At 52.3% G+C, this 14,686-nt stretch overlaps 1 protein-coding gene across 10 annotated transcripts in view; it reads right to left on the reverse strand.

Moving 5' to 3' along the window:
* The window catches only part of ZDHHC3 (zinc finger DHHC-type palmitoyltransferase 3), a 50,573-nt gene that overhangs the window by 13,474 nt on the left and 22,413 nt on the right, over nucleotides 1–14,686 (reverse strand). For all 10 annotated transcript variants that reach the window (XM_070391652.1, XM_070391658.1, XM_070391655.1 and 7 more), the window contains exons 2-4: nucleotides 12,787–13,116; nucleotides 5,947–6,071; nucleotides 431–527 (exon numbers count right to left, since the gene is read on the reverse strand). In XM_070391652.1, the coding sequence (XP_070247753.1) occupies nucleotides 431–527; nucleotides 5,947–6,071; nucleotides 12,787–13,092 (528 nt within the window). In that variant the 5' untranslated portion in view covers nucleotides 13,093–13,116. The remainder of the gene's footprint in view (nucleotides 1–430; nucleotides 528–5,946; nucleotides 6,072–12,786; nucleotides 13,117–14,686) is intronic.

Raw genomic sequence — 14,686 nt, forward strand, 5'->3', positions numbered from 1 at the left:
TGGGAGTGTGTGGACTGTGTGGACGAGAACAGTGCTCATCACCAGGCGTGACCTGGGCTCTGGGTGGGCGGGGCTGCCTCGGGGTCACTCTCCTCACTGAGCAGTGAGGGTGCTGACTGCCAATGGCCCTTCCAGCCCTCACACTAAACACACCCCACCTACCTGCAGACACCGCCAAAACGGCCTCCTTTAGTGACTCAGATTGGGCGCTGGCCCTCGCTTAGAGCTGACCAACTTGAGTCGGTTTTCCAGGAGCTTGGGCGAGCGCTCAGGAGCAGGCAGCCCTTGCTGAGCGAGGCTGGCAGAGGTGAGGTCCACAGCTGCCGCAGCGCTATTCGCAGCAGCAGGGAGCTCGCGAGTGCTGGGAACTTGGGGAACCAAGTGGTCCGCTGGTTCCGGGAGGGTGGGGCAGAAGCGGAAGGGGACTTACTGTAAACAGGACGAAGTACTTCTGGTTGTTCTCGCCCACGCAGTTATTGACCCAGGGACAGTGGTGGTCCATCTTCCGAATGCACCGCTTACACACACTGAAACAGCCCACGGGCGGAGCGTTAGGAGCCCCGGGAACACAGACCTGGCCTCCTGCTCGGTGTGGGCTGCAGGGGCTGCAGGTCAATCACCCACCAAGGCCTCTCGTTTGACACACAGGGGATGGAACTGACGTGGTGTGGCTGCTCTCTTGAGACACTGAGCTGAGAGTGTGGTTTAGTGAGAGGACAAAATGAAGCAGTTTCAAAAACTTGAGGAGATGGGATACAGAAACAGGGCTCCCAATTCCCCAGAAAGATCCAAATCCAGAGGGTGGGGTGGAGCTTCCCAGGTGGGCGGAGCTTCCAGGGAGGGTGTGGCTGCGGGAAGGGAAAGCTGGAAGAGTTCAGAGCGGGGTCAAGTGCAGAACCTCTCAGGGCAGCAGGAAGCCCCCCTCCAAGAGCCTTCCAGCTCCCAGATAACATCCACTTTGCCAAAAAAAGCACAAAAGTCACTTAAGCGCAAGTGTTGATCGGATGATCTAATAAATTTGCAAATTACTAACTTGTTATTGGGATCACTTTTGGAAGGTTTCAAGTTTATTTGATAGCAAACACCCTCCCTACGCTTTTTGGACAAACCAAGTAATAACATGAAACAAGAGAACAGGCTAATGGGGGCTTGAAAGCAACTACTTTCCAAAGCTCAAGTTTAGAAAGACCCACTTGCCAATAGATGGGTTCATCAAGATTGTTCCCTTTTCAAATCATTAAAACAGGCTCCTTAACATTTATCTCAGGGGTATTATTTGTTCAAAGCAGTTGGGCCCGGTCGGAGTGGCTCAGTACTTGAGCGTCAACCCATGAACCAAGAGGTCACTGTCAGGGCACATGCCCAGGTTGTGGGCTCGATCCCTAGTAGAGGCTGTGCAGGAGGCAGCCAATAGAGGATGTTCTCTCTCATCGATGTTTCTCTCTATATATCCCTCTCTCTAAAAAAGAGAAAAATATATCAATAAAAACATATTTTTAAAAACACAGTTGGAATTACTATAAATACAACCTTAGAAATAATATGATTCCTTTTTTGAAAGTCCCTCAGTTCACACCAGCTTTTCTTCCCACCAGTTTCCATAACTAACTTTGTCTCCGGCTCTTACAGGGCACAGTGGGCTGTGGTGGGTAGACTCTGCAGGAAGGGTTGGCCTCGGGGAGCTGCTCGGAGAACGGCTACATCTGTCCACATGGGGGTGCCATGGGTGAGGGCACGGAAGGTGCAGGAGGGACTCTGTGGATGTGGAGGTGAGCCGAGCTTCCTGGCCAGGAGCCCAGCCCCAGCTCCACTGCGAGGCCACACGCTGAGCTGCAGGTCCCACCCCAAGGAGGAGATGTGGCCTTTTCTAAGCGTGAGCTCTGGGGCCAGGCAGACCTGGCTAACATCTGGGCCCCGCTCCCCATCCACAGGAAGCACTGACAAAAGGAAGAAGCGGGGCCGACACTGGGAGTGCTGCAGTCATTCTGGCCTCCACCCTCTTCTCTACAACTGCAAAGGGTCTTTCTAGCACAACAGAAAGGGGCGCCATCTCAGAGATGCTGGGCCAGCTCCAGAATCCCCCTGGGCCAGGAGGGCAGGGGAGAAAGGCAGGCATGAGGGCATGGAGGAAGTGAAGAGAAAGTCAGGTACCAGTGCCCCCATTACCTGTTCTCTCTGCATGGTGTTACCAATTTAAAAAAGGTAAGAGCCCTGGCCAGGTGGCTCAGCTGGTTGGAGCATCCTGCACACCAAAAGGCTGGGGTTCAGTTCCCAGTCAGGGCACGAATGGGAGGCAACCGATCAATGTCTCTCTCTCACATCCATGTTTCTCTTTCTCTTAAAAAAAAAAAAATCAGCCAAAACCGGTTTGGCTCAGTGGATAGAGCGTCGGCCTGCGGACTGAAAGGTCCCAGGTTCGATTCCGGTCAAGGGCATGTACCTGGGTTTCGGGCACATCCCCAGTGGGGAGATGTGCAGGAGGCAGCTGGTCGATGTTTCTCTCTCATCGATGTTTCTAACTCTCCATCTCTCTCCCTTCCTCTCTGTAAAAAATCAATAAAATATATTTAAAAAAAAAATCAATAAAGCATATCCTCGGGTGAGGATTAAACAAACACATGAACAATACATACGGGGTGGGCAAAGGTATGTTTACAGTTGTGAGTACATGAAACAGTTTATTCTTGTATTATTTATTAATGAATATATTGTTTATTTGTATTACAACTGTAAACACTGTCCACCCTGTATTTCAATGGGTAGCACTTGTTCCTGATACAAATTTCAAAAGTACAGACAAGCAGACAGTGAGGCGTGATGCCCCCTGCATCCTGGGCCTCAGCCACCAGGCCCTCCCCCATGGAGCCACCAGGCCCCACACCCCTCCCCCACGGAGCCACCAGGCCCCACCCCTCCCCCACAGAGCCATTACTCAGAGCCCATTTCTTGCATATCCTTCTGGGACAACCAGCTCTAGGGGTTCTTAGCCCCCCCGCCCCCCGGTCTGGGGAAGAAACTCCTGAGGGTGCTTCCCTCCCCCGCCCCCCCGCCCCCCAGCTCTAGGCTCCTGAGCAGTTTCTCTTCCGTCGCACTTATTTCTGAGAGGGTTTTGAGTGGGCTCTGGGCAGTGTTTGCTCAGCAGCAGAACCTCTGGCCGACAGCCTCTGGAAGCTGCCCAAGAGCTGACACGAGCTCTGTGGGCATACGGGCTTTGTTCCCGCCTCTGCAGAGGCCGGCGCGCACCGGGAAGCCGGCTTCACAGGCCCACGTCTCACCAGGCAGCCACATTAGAAAGCTCCTCACCCTTCAGGGAGCAGGGAGTCCACCCCGAGGCTGCACAACTTGGTCCAGAGTGAGGGTCTGTGTTTGCTGTTTGCAAGGACACGAAATGCCAAGGTGGCCCCTCTCCCTGAGCTCATGGAGGCGGGCGTTCAGAAGCAGGCTCTGGGCCAGGTGGTGGTGTGTGTGTGTGTGTGCCAAGGGTGGGGTAGGGGGGATCCAGCTAGGCTGGTGGCTGGAGGCACTGTGCAGAGGCCAATCCCCTCAAAGCTCACAAAATGCCCAGCCTGAATGGGTCTGGACTGGGGCCTGAGAGTCCCGAGGGCAAGGCCTGGAGGTGGGTCCTTGAGGAGGTGGGTGAAGGAGCCCCAAGGCCCAGGTGGTGACTGCCCACATTCTGCGGGGCTTCCTTGGCACTCAGCCCCAGAGCTGGCTGAGGCCCTCCTGCCCGCCCTGGTGCTGGCCCACCATGGAGACAGCGTGTCCATGAGGGCCCGTGTCTCTCCACAGCAGCACTGACCAGGCGGCACCACAGTGGCCAGGTGCACCTGCCAGCCTGGGGGAGGCCCTGGGTCGGGGCCATGTCTAATCCACCCTCACAGCCCAGAGCCCAGCCCAGGCCCCGCAGAGCAGGGTTGGCTGAGTGAAGGCTCCGACTGTGGACAGGGAGAGAGCGAGGCTGGAAACGGCTTCAGCGTAGACTGGCTGCCCCAGGGAAGAGAAAAGGACACGGCCAGAGGCACCACGTGGGCCAGGTGTGTTTTTCCCCTCACCCTTCGTTCGCTACAATGAGAAGTATAAGCACAAAGGCACCTCCCACGCCCTGTTCCCCTCAGAAAGTTCTGGGTAAGTCGGTGGGGAGAACACTGCTCTCAGGCCCCGCTCTGGGCTCTGGGCTCTGGGCTCTGGGCAAGGAAACCTGGCTTCTCCAAACCGCCTGCAGCCAGCCCTCACGTCTCAGGGCTGAGACCAGGTCTACACAGAAAATGCTGTGAAGACAACACGCAGCTGCATCACCAGGAGGAAGACAGAACAAGGATCTGGCAGGCGCCCTACGCGTCCTCGACCAGCTCAGCCTCAGCGTGTGTCTATGGGGCCCGCAGGGGCAGAGGCTTTGCCAGGGTCAGAGGTCTCCATCGCCCTGTCCAAGAACCTAACGCATCTCACTAACGCCTGGGCCATCCCCTTTACGGTGGACGGCTCCCTCCGCAGAATTCCCTCTGCTTCCAGGTTCCCCACCAGGACAAGCAGCCTGGGGTTCCACGTGCCTCTGCTCAGAGGGAAGACCACACGTGCACCGGGCTGGAGGGAACACCCACAGGCCCAAGTTCAGGGAGTATCGGTGGTGGCCACAGAGCTAGAGAATGGAGTTTTCCATTCCGTGGGACCTACTGGGAGGGGAGGAACCGAACAGCTGGGCACAAGCACCTTGCCGGAGCGGGCAAGGCCGACACCAGCTTCTCTCACGAGGCAGCAGGCCTCTGGCTCGACCAGTCACAGCCCAACCCGCCCGTGTGCTGGGGGTTCTGCTTATTCAAAACTGTGGTCCCCGGCGGCGTGGGCGCCACAAAGGAGCAGTTGTCAGGACACATTCCCTGAGCCAGGAGCAGGCGGCACACGGGCACCTCCCCCGAGTTCATCCGAGCCAGCAGCCCCTGTTTTGCTGGCTGACGTGTTTACTGGCTTTCAGGAATACCCGCCTTGGTCCTGGGAGAGAGGGAGGAGGCGGCAGGAGAATGCTGGGCTCAGGGAAGAATGAGAAAACCACTTCACCTCACTCAAGGAGTCATTTCTCTGAGAGTGAGTGTGAGGACGGAGGTCAGGTGACTGACAGGAGATGTGGACTGAGGCGCCCGGACACAGCCGGTGCCCAGCAGCTGCCTGGGGACCCGGAACGCTGGAGGCTGCGCTCTCCCCCGAGAGGGGGGCAGTGAGACCCCACAGAAATGCCCCTCACAGTTGCTCGCATCCCCCGACCGGCAAGGATGACCTCCCGCCATCAGGAGCCGGGTTCACCCCCTGAAAGCTCCCCCTCACCACACCAGTCTGAAAAAGGGACCAAGCACCATGTCTGTATTGCTGTAATTTAGCATTTAAAGTTCCCTTGGAATGATAAAAGTGCAATTTTTAGCTGGATGTCGTTAACGAAATCTGAAAACCAAAAGGGCAAAATCATCATAGGTGAGAAGGGCAATGGTTTATGAGCTGAATCCCACAATGTCGTAGCCTCCTGAAGTTTTGTTTTAAAGAAAATCCTTCAATCAGGGCGACTCTTCATTTCCCTGTAAACTGCAGGGCCCACCTCTTAAATGGGTCAAGGACTAGACGTGCACAGAGTGACTTCCTACAGCCTTTCTCCGGGGCCTTTACTAAGCAGCAAGGCTGTGAGGAGGAAGAGCGGGAATCGCCTGGATTTTATAGACTCGGAAACAAAGGCGGAGTCAAGGGCTGCCCAGGGTCCCAGGTCAGGTGTGGCAGAGCCGAGCCTTGAGACAGGTGTCCTGAGCCAAAATCACATGCCCTTTCCCTTCTGGTGAGCTCCTGAGGCTCCAGAGGGAGACTCAGGGTCACTCGGCGCCCAGAGCAGGGCATGTTCTGTTGCCGATGGCCCCGTGGGGGAGCGTGTGCGCATGAGTGTGTATGTGTGTGTGTGTGGCACGTGTGTACCTGCAGTGGTGCGCTCGGTCGGGCTTGATGCTGCAGCACTTGGGACACTTGTACACCACCTGGCCGGGCTTCAGCTGTAAACTCTCGATGAATTCTTTAGTGGCATTTCCTTTGGGCACTGCCCCCTGTAAGAAAGAGGAAAGGCGTCAGGGGTGGCTAAGGGTTCCAGCATCCCACAGTGGGCACAGTTATTTCAAAGAAGCCACTGCACACACAGGGACGGGGCATTTTCATCCTGACACATGGACTCTGTTAAGAATTACACAGGGATGGGGCAGGTGCACCCCAACCTGTGGACTCTGTATTCAGAATTATGCCAACACCAATGAGTATATATTGACAATTTTCCCCAGGAATTGCCAAAAAGTGAACACATGGGTGCTCATCATCTCATCATTTCATACCCTTTCAACTGTCTGAAGTATTTCTCATTAATAATTTTTCTAAAAGTTAAAAAAGTAGTAGAAAAAAAAATCTGGTCTGCAAAATGCAGTCAGATGCCAGAAAAGCCTGTAACAGAAATTTTAAAAAGCAAACAAACAAACAAACAAACTGTGGTAGGCAAGGACTGCATGGTATGTACAACGGTAGTCAGGATATAGTTTCACATTAAATATGCCATAAAGCACACAGCTACTGACACGGGAAACACCCATGATAGATTGTTAAAGGGAACACAGACTTCCAAACAGTACATAGACTATAAGCCCGTTCTGGCAAAGATTTTCTATATACATACATACAAAGACAAAGATACACACGAAAGTATTAATGGTTATCCATTAGTAGAATCACAAGAACATCTTCTTTTCTTGACCATCTTTCTTAATGTTCTATTATAAGCATGTGACTTTTGCAATTAAAAAAGCTCATTAAATATACAAGCAAAAAAATACACCTCAGAAGAGCTACCTGGAACAGGACTATGACCAGCTTTCCTGAGGTTTGTTACCACAATGTTGAGACTGCTGAGGGTCCCTGAGGCATCAGCGGAGGGTCGGGGTCTGGAAGTCTGACTCACAGGGAAGGTGGGGCCCAACCACCCAGACAGCAGACTTTAAAGGGGCCTGTGGAGGACACGGGCCATAAACCAACCAACAAGAAAACAAAAAACAAAAACACTAAGCTATACACCTGAAACCAATACAAAATAAAAATCAACACAAAACAAAGAACTCTGAAATGTTCTGTGAAGGTACAATCTACTCATTACACAAAATGGAGATGTACAGGGAAATCTCTAGAGCAGTGGTTCTCAACCTTCCTAATGCCGCGACCCTTTAATACAGTTCCTCATGTTGTGGTGACCCCCAATTTCATTGTTACAAATTGAACATAATTAAAGCATAGTGATTAATCACAAAAACAATATGTAATTATATATGTGTTTTCCGATGGTCTTAGGCGACTCCTGTGAAAGGGTCGTTCGACCCCCAAGGGGGTCGCGACCCACAGGTTGAGAACCACTGCTCTAGAGCCATTTTCTGGCCCAGAGTCCTGGGAGGCCACCACAACCCAGCCTTCTTACCAGTGGCCCCAGGCCACACCCAGTCAGAACCCATCTCAGGGCCTTTGTGCTCGCTTGTATTTGTCTTGTAACAACTACCATTTAACTACACCCTAATTCCTGGAGGACAATGTCTTTCAACTTGCAGCCCACGAGCAGGTATTAATACACCCAAGCTGAACAGTAATGATGATACAACAGACACTTACTGAGTGCTTACGTGCTAGGCACAGTTCCGGGTGCTTTGCTGTATTTTGCCAGTTAATTCTGACAACAGACCTATGAGGTAGAGACCATGCTATTCCTCACTGCAGAGATGAGGTAACTAAAGCAGAGAAGCTAAGCAAGTTCCCAGGATCAGATGGCTAACAAGTAACAGAAGAGGATTAGACCCAGCCATCCGCGTCTAGAACCTACCCTCCATCAGAAGGCAACATGTGTTTGTCAGATGTTTCTATTAAGTGATTTGAAGAGGCCCTGATGCCATCCTATCATTCTCCTGCCAACACTGTATCAACACACTCACTGTGATGGAAGCAGCCTAGGATAAGGCCTGCTTCAGGACGCAGCTAGGACAGCAGGAAATGCAAGGAAAAAATGCAAAGCCATGGAGACGGGTTCTGAAGAAACACCAATGGTTCAATGACTCAACCGTCCCGTTCATTTCAAGGAACAAGGACGAAGCCTGCATACATTGTTTCAGGGGCCATGGGATCGAGGCGTGCGCACACCTGCTGGGCTAAGCAGAAACTCTCTGAGCTCTGACAGGCCTGTGCCCAAGGCCACCTTGCTCCTCCACAGGTAGTAGAAAGTAGGTAAACCCCACCTGGTCACGCTTCTCTCTCTGGAGCCAGAAGGCTTCCGGTTGGCATTGATAAGTTGCTCAGTGGCAGGTATGAGAAGGTGCGGAGCATGAGGGAGAGCAAAGCACCCCACTCAAATGAACCCCGAGGCAAGTCCCCTGACCCTACACAGGGAATGTGGCAATACCTTCAGGCAAGATGGGCACAGCCCTTCTATAGCAGAACCTGGTCCGGAGGACCCAGTGTCAGTCCTCTTCTGTGTTCCCAGGGCCGGACCTTATGCTCCCTGCTACTGGCCCCAGGAAATAGCCGCTACCTGAGTCTTCCCCAAGAATCGGTGACCTGCAGTGGTCGGAGATTGTCAAGTGCAGTCTGTTTACAGCAAGGAATCCACTAGGGGGGACAGAAGGGGAGGAGGAGGAGGGGCGGCGGCAGGCAGGCAGGCGGATTCCCTTTTCCTGAGCAATGTGGTTAAATCGAATTGCTTTATAGTCCTCCTTGACTCAAATCTAAGACTTGAGATAATTTACAATGAGGTTAATAAACTATCAGATCCAAAGAATGGAAGAGTACAAAAAAATGTTGATTGTAAGGACGGACACAATTGTGTGGTTGTCTAGTGCTTGGCTTCCTGGCAGTTGGGGCAAAAGGAAAGCTTTAAGCTGGGAGGCAGACACTTTCCCAGAGCTCAATTTTAAAGGGAGTCAGTCCCTCAGGAGTTCACAGGACGAGGAATTAAAATGTACTTGTAACTGGGAAGGAAAACGTGGTGAGACTGGGAGGGAGGGAAGGAGAGAGGGGAACCGAGACAAGGGTTTCTGAGTCCAGGCTGCCTGGGCAGGTGGAGCCACTCTAGACTTGAGTGTTTCAGGAACACGGAGAGCTCCTTTGATGACATTACACAACCTGAGTGGGCAAGGAGGCACCTGACATCAAACGCCAGTCTGACTCGTTCCTGCCCACGCTCATGCCACCTCCAGACCAGCCCCCTGCCCAGTGAGGCACCTGCCCCTCTGTGTCTGTCCCCTTCCCTCTCTTTACAGGCCTATCCCTTTTATCCCATTCCTCAAATGGATAAATTTCTTTTGAGTCAATTCCCTTTTCTCCTCAAGCTCTATGTGGGCTCATTTACTAAATGCTCACTAAATGGTCCAGAAAATGTGGCTGCAATTATTTTGATGTTACATTTGGAAAAAGAATCTCAAAGCTGAAAATGATACAGTAAGCATCTTGGGGAGACTATAAGATCTTTTTTTTTTTTTTTTTAATATATTTTATTGATTTTTTACAAAGAGGAAGGGAGAGAGATAGAGAGTTAGAAACATCGATGAGAGAGAAACACCGATCAGCTGCCTCCTGCACATCTCCCACTGGGGATGTGCCTGCAACCCAGGTACATGCCCTTGACCGGAATCGAACCTGGGACCTTTCAGTCTACAGGCCGACGCTCTATCCACTGAGCCAAACCGGTTTCGGCAAGATCTTTTTTTTTCCTTTTAAAATAGTAATAAGCCAAATCATATACAATGTATACATTGTCATACATTGTTTATAACCTTAAGTGTAACTTTTTCTGAAAGTTATAGGCAACATGAATCCTTGAGATACAAACATTATAATCTTATTAGGGAACTTAGAACCATACAGAGGCTCCTTTCTAAAAAGACTCCCCCTTTGGTGTTAATGAGGCTGCAGGCACTGATGAGAAAGCGGGAAGTGATCTGCTTTCTGTGTGGGATCTGGGCCCCAACTCTGCTCCTGGGAAGCCCAGGGTGCTCAGGGGCTCCCACCGCTGCAGCTCCACCCTCTGTTTCCATACTGAATTTTGCATAAGATGTCATGTGGGGATAGGCAGGTGGCAGCATGAAAACCCGCGATGAGCCTGAGACTCGGCCTGTCTGTAGGACATGCTTTGAGTTGCTCCCTATACAATAGTAGATACTTGACAGATGCTTCATATTTTTGCCCAGTTTTCTTTGGGGCCACCAGCAAAACACTCCCATGAGAAGTTGGCTGGAGTGTGGAATACAGACTATGGCTCCCATTCATTAGGGATTGGAAGCCCAGCAACATAACATAGTGAGGATCATTCTCTCCCGCCTCCAACTGCAAAGGGGCCGGACTGAGGGGGCCCCTGGAGACAATGTGGGGGTAAAAGAACACACAATGTGAGGGCAGCAGGAATGCCAGGGCCGAAGCCTCCCCCCACCCGCCAACATCCAGTTCCCGGATTCACACACCTTCTAGAAACCAATGACCTTTGCACTCCATTCTGGTCCTGCCCCTCCACCAGCCCCAGACCTGGCTATCTACTGCCTATCTGGCATCTCTGCTTACATGTAATATAGACACAGTTTGGCCAGAACAAAAGCCTTGCTTTCTCTTCCTAAATCTATTCTCCCAGACTCTCCCCGTTCAATAAATGGCACCAGCAATCAATCCCCTGGCTGCTCAAGCCAAGACGACTCTGGAAGGCACACTCTTTGATCTCTTTCCATTCTGTCAGCTCTTCTGAATGGTGGTTTTCAGACCTGGCTGAAACCGAGGGACTCCTGGGAGCTTTAAAGCATCCCAATACCCAGGGCCCCGCCTCAGACCAATTAGAGGGGACTCTCTGGGGGCGGGGCCCAGGCATCAGTACCTTTAAAAGCTCCCCAAGGGATTCTAATGTACAGCCGGCTGGGCTTGAGAATTAGTGGCTTAAAATATATTCCAAATCCAACAGCTCCTCTCCAGCTTCACGTTCCCACCTTGGTCTGAGCCACAGGTCTTATATGGACCACAGTAATGCCTCTTATCTTCCTGCTTTTACTTATCGCCACCCAAACCCCCATCCCAAACACAACACCTGCTCACATCATGCCTTTCTGATGGCTCCCATGGCATGTAGAACACAGAACAGAGTCCTCAGGAGGCCCACAGGCCTGCAGGATCTGCTTCTGCAGCTTTTCTGTCTCATCTACCCTCTCTTGCTCCCACTCGCTTCGCTTCAGCCACCCGGGACTTACACCCCTTTCTCCTCTTCCTGAAGGCTCTGCCCTAAGATCTTCATTTGCCTGACTGGCAACTTCACGTCACTCAGATCTCGGCTCAAATGGCCCTGCCTCAGAGAGGCATTCAGACCACCTTGATCTAAAGTAGTCCCCCTTCACCTCATAAAAGTCACCACCACATCACCCCGTCACTGTTTCATGGTCTTTACAGCACTCGTCCCTTTCTGAAATTACCTCGTCAGTCACGTTGTTACTGCCTGACCCCTCTGAGGATGTGAGCGTCAGGAGAGCAGGGATTTTGGTCTGTCTTGCTCACAGCTGTCTCCACTGCTCAGAATGGAACCTCTCTCATAGTAAACCTCTCACTCGATAAACATGCCGTTCATTTTATTCCATCCTCGGGGTGCCCTGGTCTCCCCCTCACTGCTGCCAGAGTGATCCTTGTAAAATGACAACTGATCTTGTCACTCTTTCGTTTAACATCCTCGGGGGCTCTAGGCTGCTCCTCACATCCCACACCTGCCCTGCATCTTAGGCTCCACCCACACTGCCAACCCAGACCCACTCTCCACCAGGCCCCGGCCTGCCGGTGTGCCATCTCCCCAGACATGTGTATAAGAGAGACCGTCTGGACCGGCTGCTGACATGTAATTGAGCTGGGAGAGCGCTTTCCTTTGGGGCAGATTAACAATCCACCACCTGAACCAGCAAGAACTGGAGCCCTTGGAGAAGGGAACCAGCTCAGGACCCAGCATCTTTACTGAGCGTTCCCTGGAGCGCACAGAATGGAAGTCTGCGTGACCACCACCACCTTCACGAGGAGTGCTTTCCTTTTCGTAATTTAAACACACTCGTCCCACGTACGGCAACAATTAAGCCACGGGAGGTCTATATCCAACAACGCACTCTAGCTTTCCCCACACGATAATGAACAGGAAGGGAGGGTTTCATACAGGGTGCTGGCACTCCACAGCCACTTGCACAGCTTGGTATATTTAGCTAAGTCGTTGGGGAGGACACCACTGCATTGCTCACGGACGTTCACCAGGAGGCACTTGCTGTGGCCTGAAACAGGCCTGTCCAGCTTTCCAGGAAAAGATGAGCCTCACCCAAAGTGAGGCCATTCCGTGCACACTCCTGGAACTGGATATGGCTTTAATTTCAAGCTCCTGCTCTGTCTTTGCTGCAAAGCCCTGTCCTGACCCATCTCCCAGCATGCTTTCTGCTCCTCACCTGGCCCCAGGCTTGACGGCTATGTGACTCACCTTTCTCACTAGAGGCTAGACTTCCCCCAGAACAAACCCTGCCCCAGCAGGTCCCAGCAACATACACACCAGTGTACAGACAGTACCATTCACCCAGGCAGGCAGGCTGTGCGGACCGTGCTTCTTCAGTGGGGCCTGTGTCCACTTCCCCAGCCTAGCCCTGGCCCTCCTGCTCTCCACATTCCTGAGGCTGGGCAGCATGCAGGCTGTGGCCACACCAGGGCCAGAGGAGGAGAGTGTGGGCTGGTCAAAACAAGCCCAGACATACTCACGGGGTCCGTCAGCATGGCCCGGCAGTGGGAGGCCAGGGCCAAGAAGGCCAGCAGGTTGAACAGAATTCCATTGATGATGCTGTACACGTAGTCTCGGGATGGAATCAGCATGACAAAGAGGACCACAAACTCCGCATAGAGGACCAGAAACCAGGTGACAATGGCACAGGCGATGCCGCAGCCGTCGCGGATAAACCACATGGTTCCCGCAGGACCAGGGTAGGGAGGTGGGGCGCACTTCTCCGGCTGGAGGTATTCTGGCTTCCGCTCAATGTCTCGGAAGTGGTGGGTGGGGATAAGCATCATAAGCTATTCTGTCCATACTGGCATCTGGAAGAGAGAAGACCCAGACATTCGGTGTCATCTTGTCATCAAGCAGATTGGACCCAATGACCTTTCCAAGTGAGCCAGGAGTGTCTATGTGTTAACCACAAAACACAGGGGTGGGGCTAAAGGTGTACTCACAACTGTAAATTTATTTTTACCCCACCCTGTAAATAATTGATCCACCCCAACTCCTGCTTCCCTGCAGAAGAGCGTGGTGTAACAGAGATGATCAGTTACAACCACATGGCCCCACCCACGCCTGTGGCAGCGTAACCCGCCGTCATCTGCAGCCTGAGGGTCATCCCACCATACCCTGTGCGCTCCATCAAAGTGCTCTTCAGTGATCATAAACGGTGTGGTTTTCAGTTAGAGCAATGCTCATGTTTAGATGCTTCCAGTGACTGAATTATGCCCACTGAATATTCAGAGCAGACGCCTGTAGCCTACCCTGGCGGTTGCTCATTCTTGACTGCAGATAAGGCAACGGCTCGACTAAACTAGAGCTACAGTTCACACTGTGGTTTTGCTGAGGGACAGGCCCTTCCACATGAGTAAATCTCCCAGGTAACTGGCTACTTCCTGTCGTAAGCACAATACCCATCCGTTTATTTGGAAGGATTAGAGTCATTACCAGGAACAGCAGTTACTGGAGTATGTTAGGTAACCATGTCCTCAGGGGGAACGGGATTCACGGGGCTTGCCACTGCACACCAAGTGGCCTGTTCAGACCATTGTCACTGCGGCATCTCCTCCGTAAGGTTGTCTTCCTTCCCCATTTCTGGCTGCGGTCATTGTGTGCCTAGAGTTACCAGTCCTCCCAACATACCCTCTGTTTACTGCTGCGAACTGGCTGTGGGCTGGAAAGCAGGTGAAGTGAAGTCTTGTCAGATTCGTTTGTGCAAGAAGGGGACTCTTGTTGGGAAGTAGGCCTTTAGGGCACACCCGCTAGGCTCTCCCACCATTCGGTGGCTGTGGGCTGGAAGCCCCGTCCTTCCATTAGCCCGGTGCCTGCACACAGCAGCCTCTTATTACATGTGTCAATCACACATGTGCATGAGCAAGATGTGTGAGCTCTTTGAGCCCAGGCCCACCTCCTGGAGGCTTCGCCTGCTAACTCCAGGGATGGCGGAGGTGCACCAAGGAGGACCATGAAGTAGGTAACCAGAATGTTCCGCCCTTGAACCATGTGGGACCAGAGTGCACTAGGAGCTGTTTCCGCGTCACCCCTCATTGGTGAGTGAGAACCTGAGATCCGGGAAAGCGCCCAGCCAAGGGCACACCTGGCAGAGCTGCACTGAGTGTTGAACTGAAGGACAGATTCCAACCCACACTTTAGTTTCAAAACATCCCAATCAAAACCAATCAAGGCACTCTGCTGTAAAAAGTTTACTTAACCCCCAGGCCTCCAAAGGCAACGGACGTAGCTCTTCAATACGATTTGTTTCTTAAATTAGCCAAATGAAAATCTGAGAAATATGGGGGGGGGGGGGGGGGGGGAGCCCACCTTGAAACAAATTGTACACATTCCCTTCACTCTGCCCCCAAGAACAGAAAAGGCAAAGCTTCACCTCCT

Source organism: Myotis yumanensis, unplaced genomic scaffold (genome assembly GCF_028538775.1).
Source record: "Myotis yumanensis isolate MYYU_CA2020_CCGP unplaced genomic scaffold, mMyoYum1.0.hap1 SCAF_14, whole genome shotgun sequence".
In the NCBI taxonomy this organism is placed as follows: Eukaryota; Metazoa; Chordata; class Mammalia; order Chiroptera; family Vespertilionidae; genus Myotis; species Myotis yumanensis.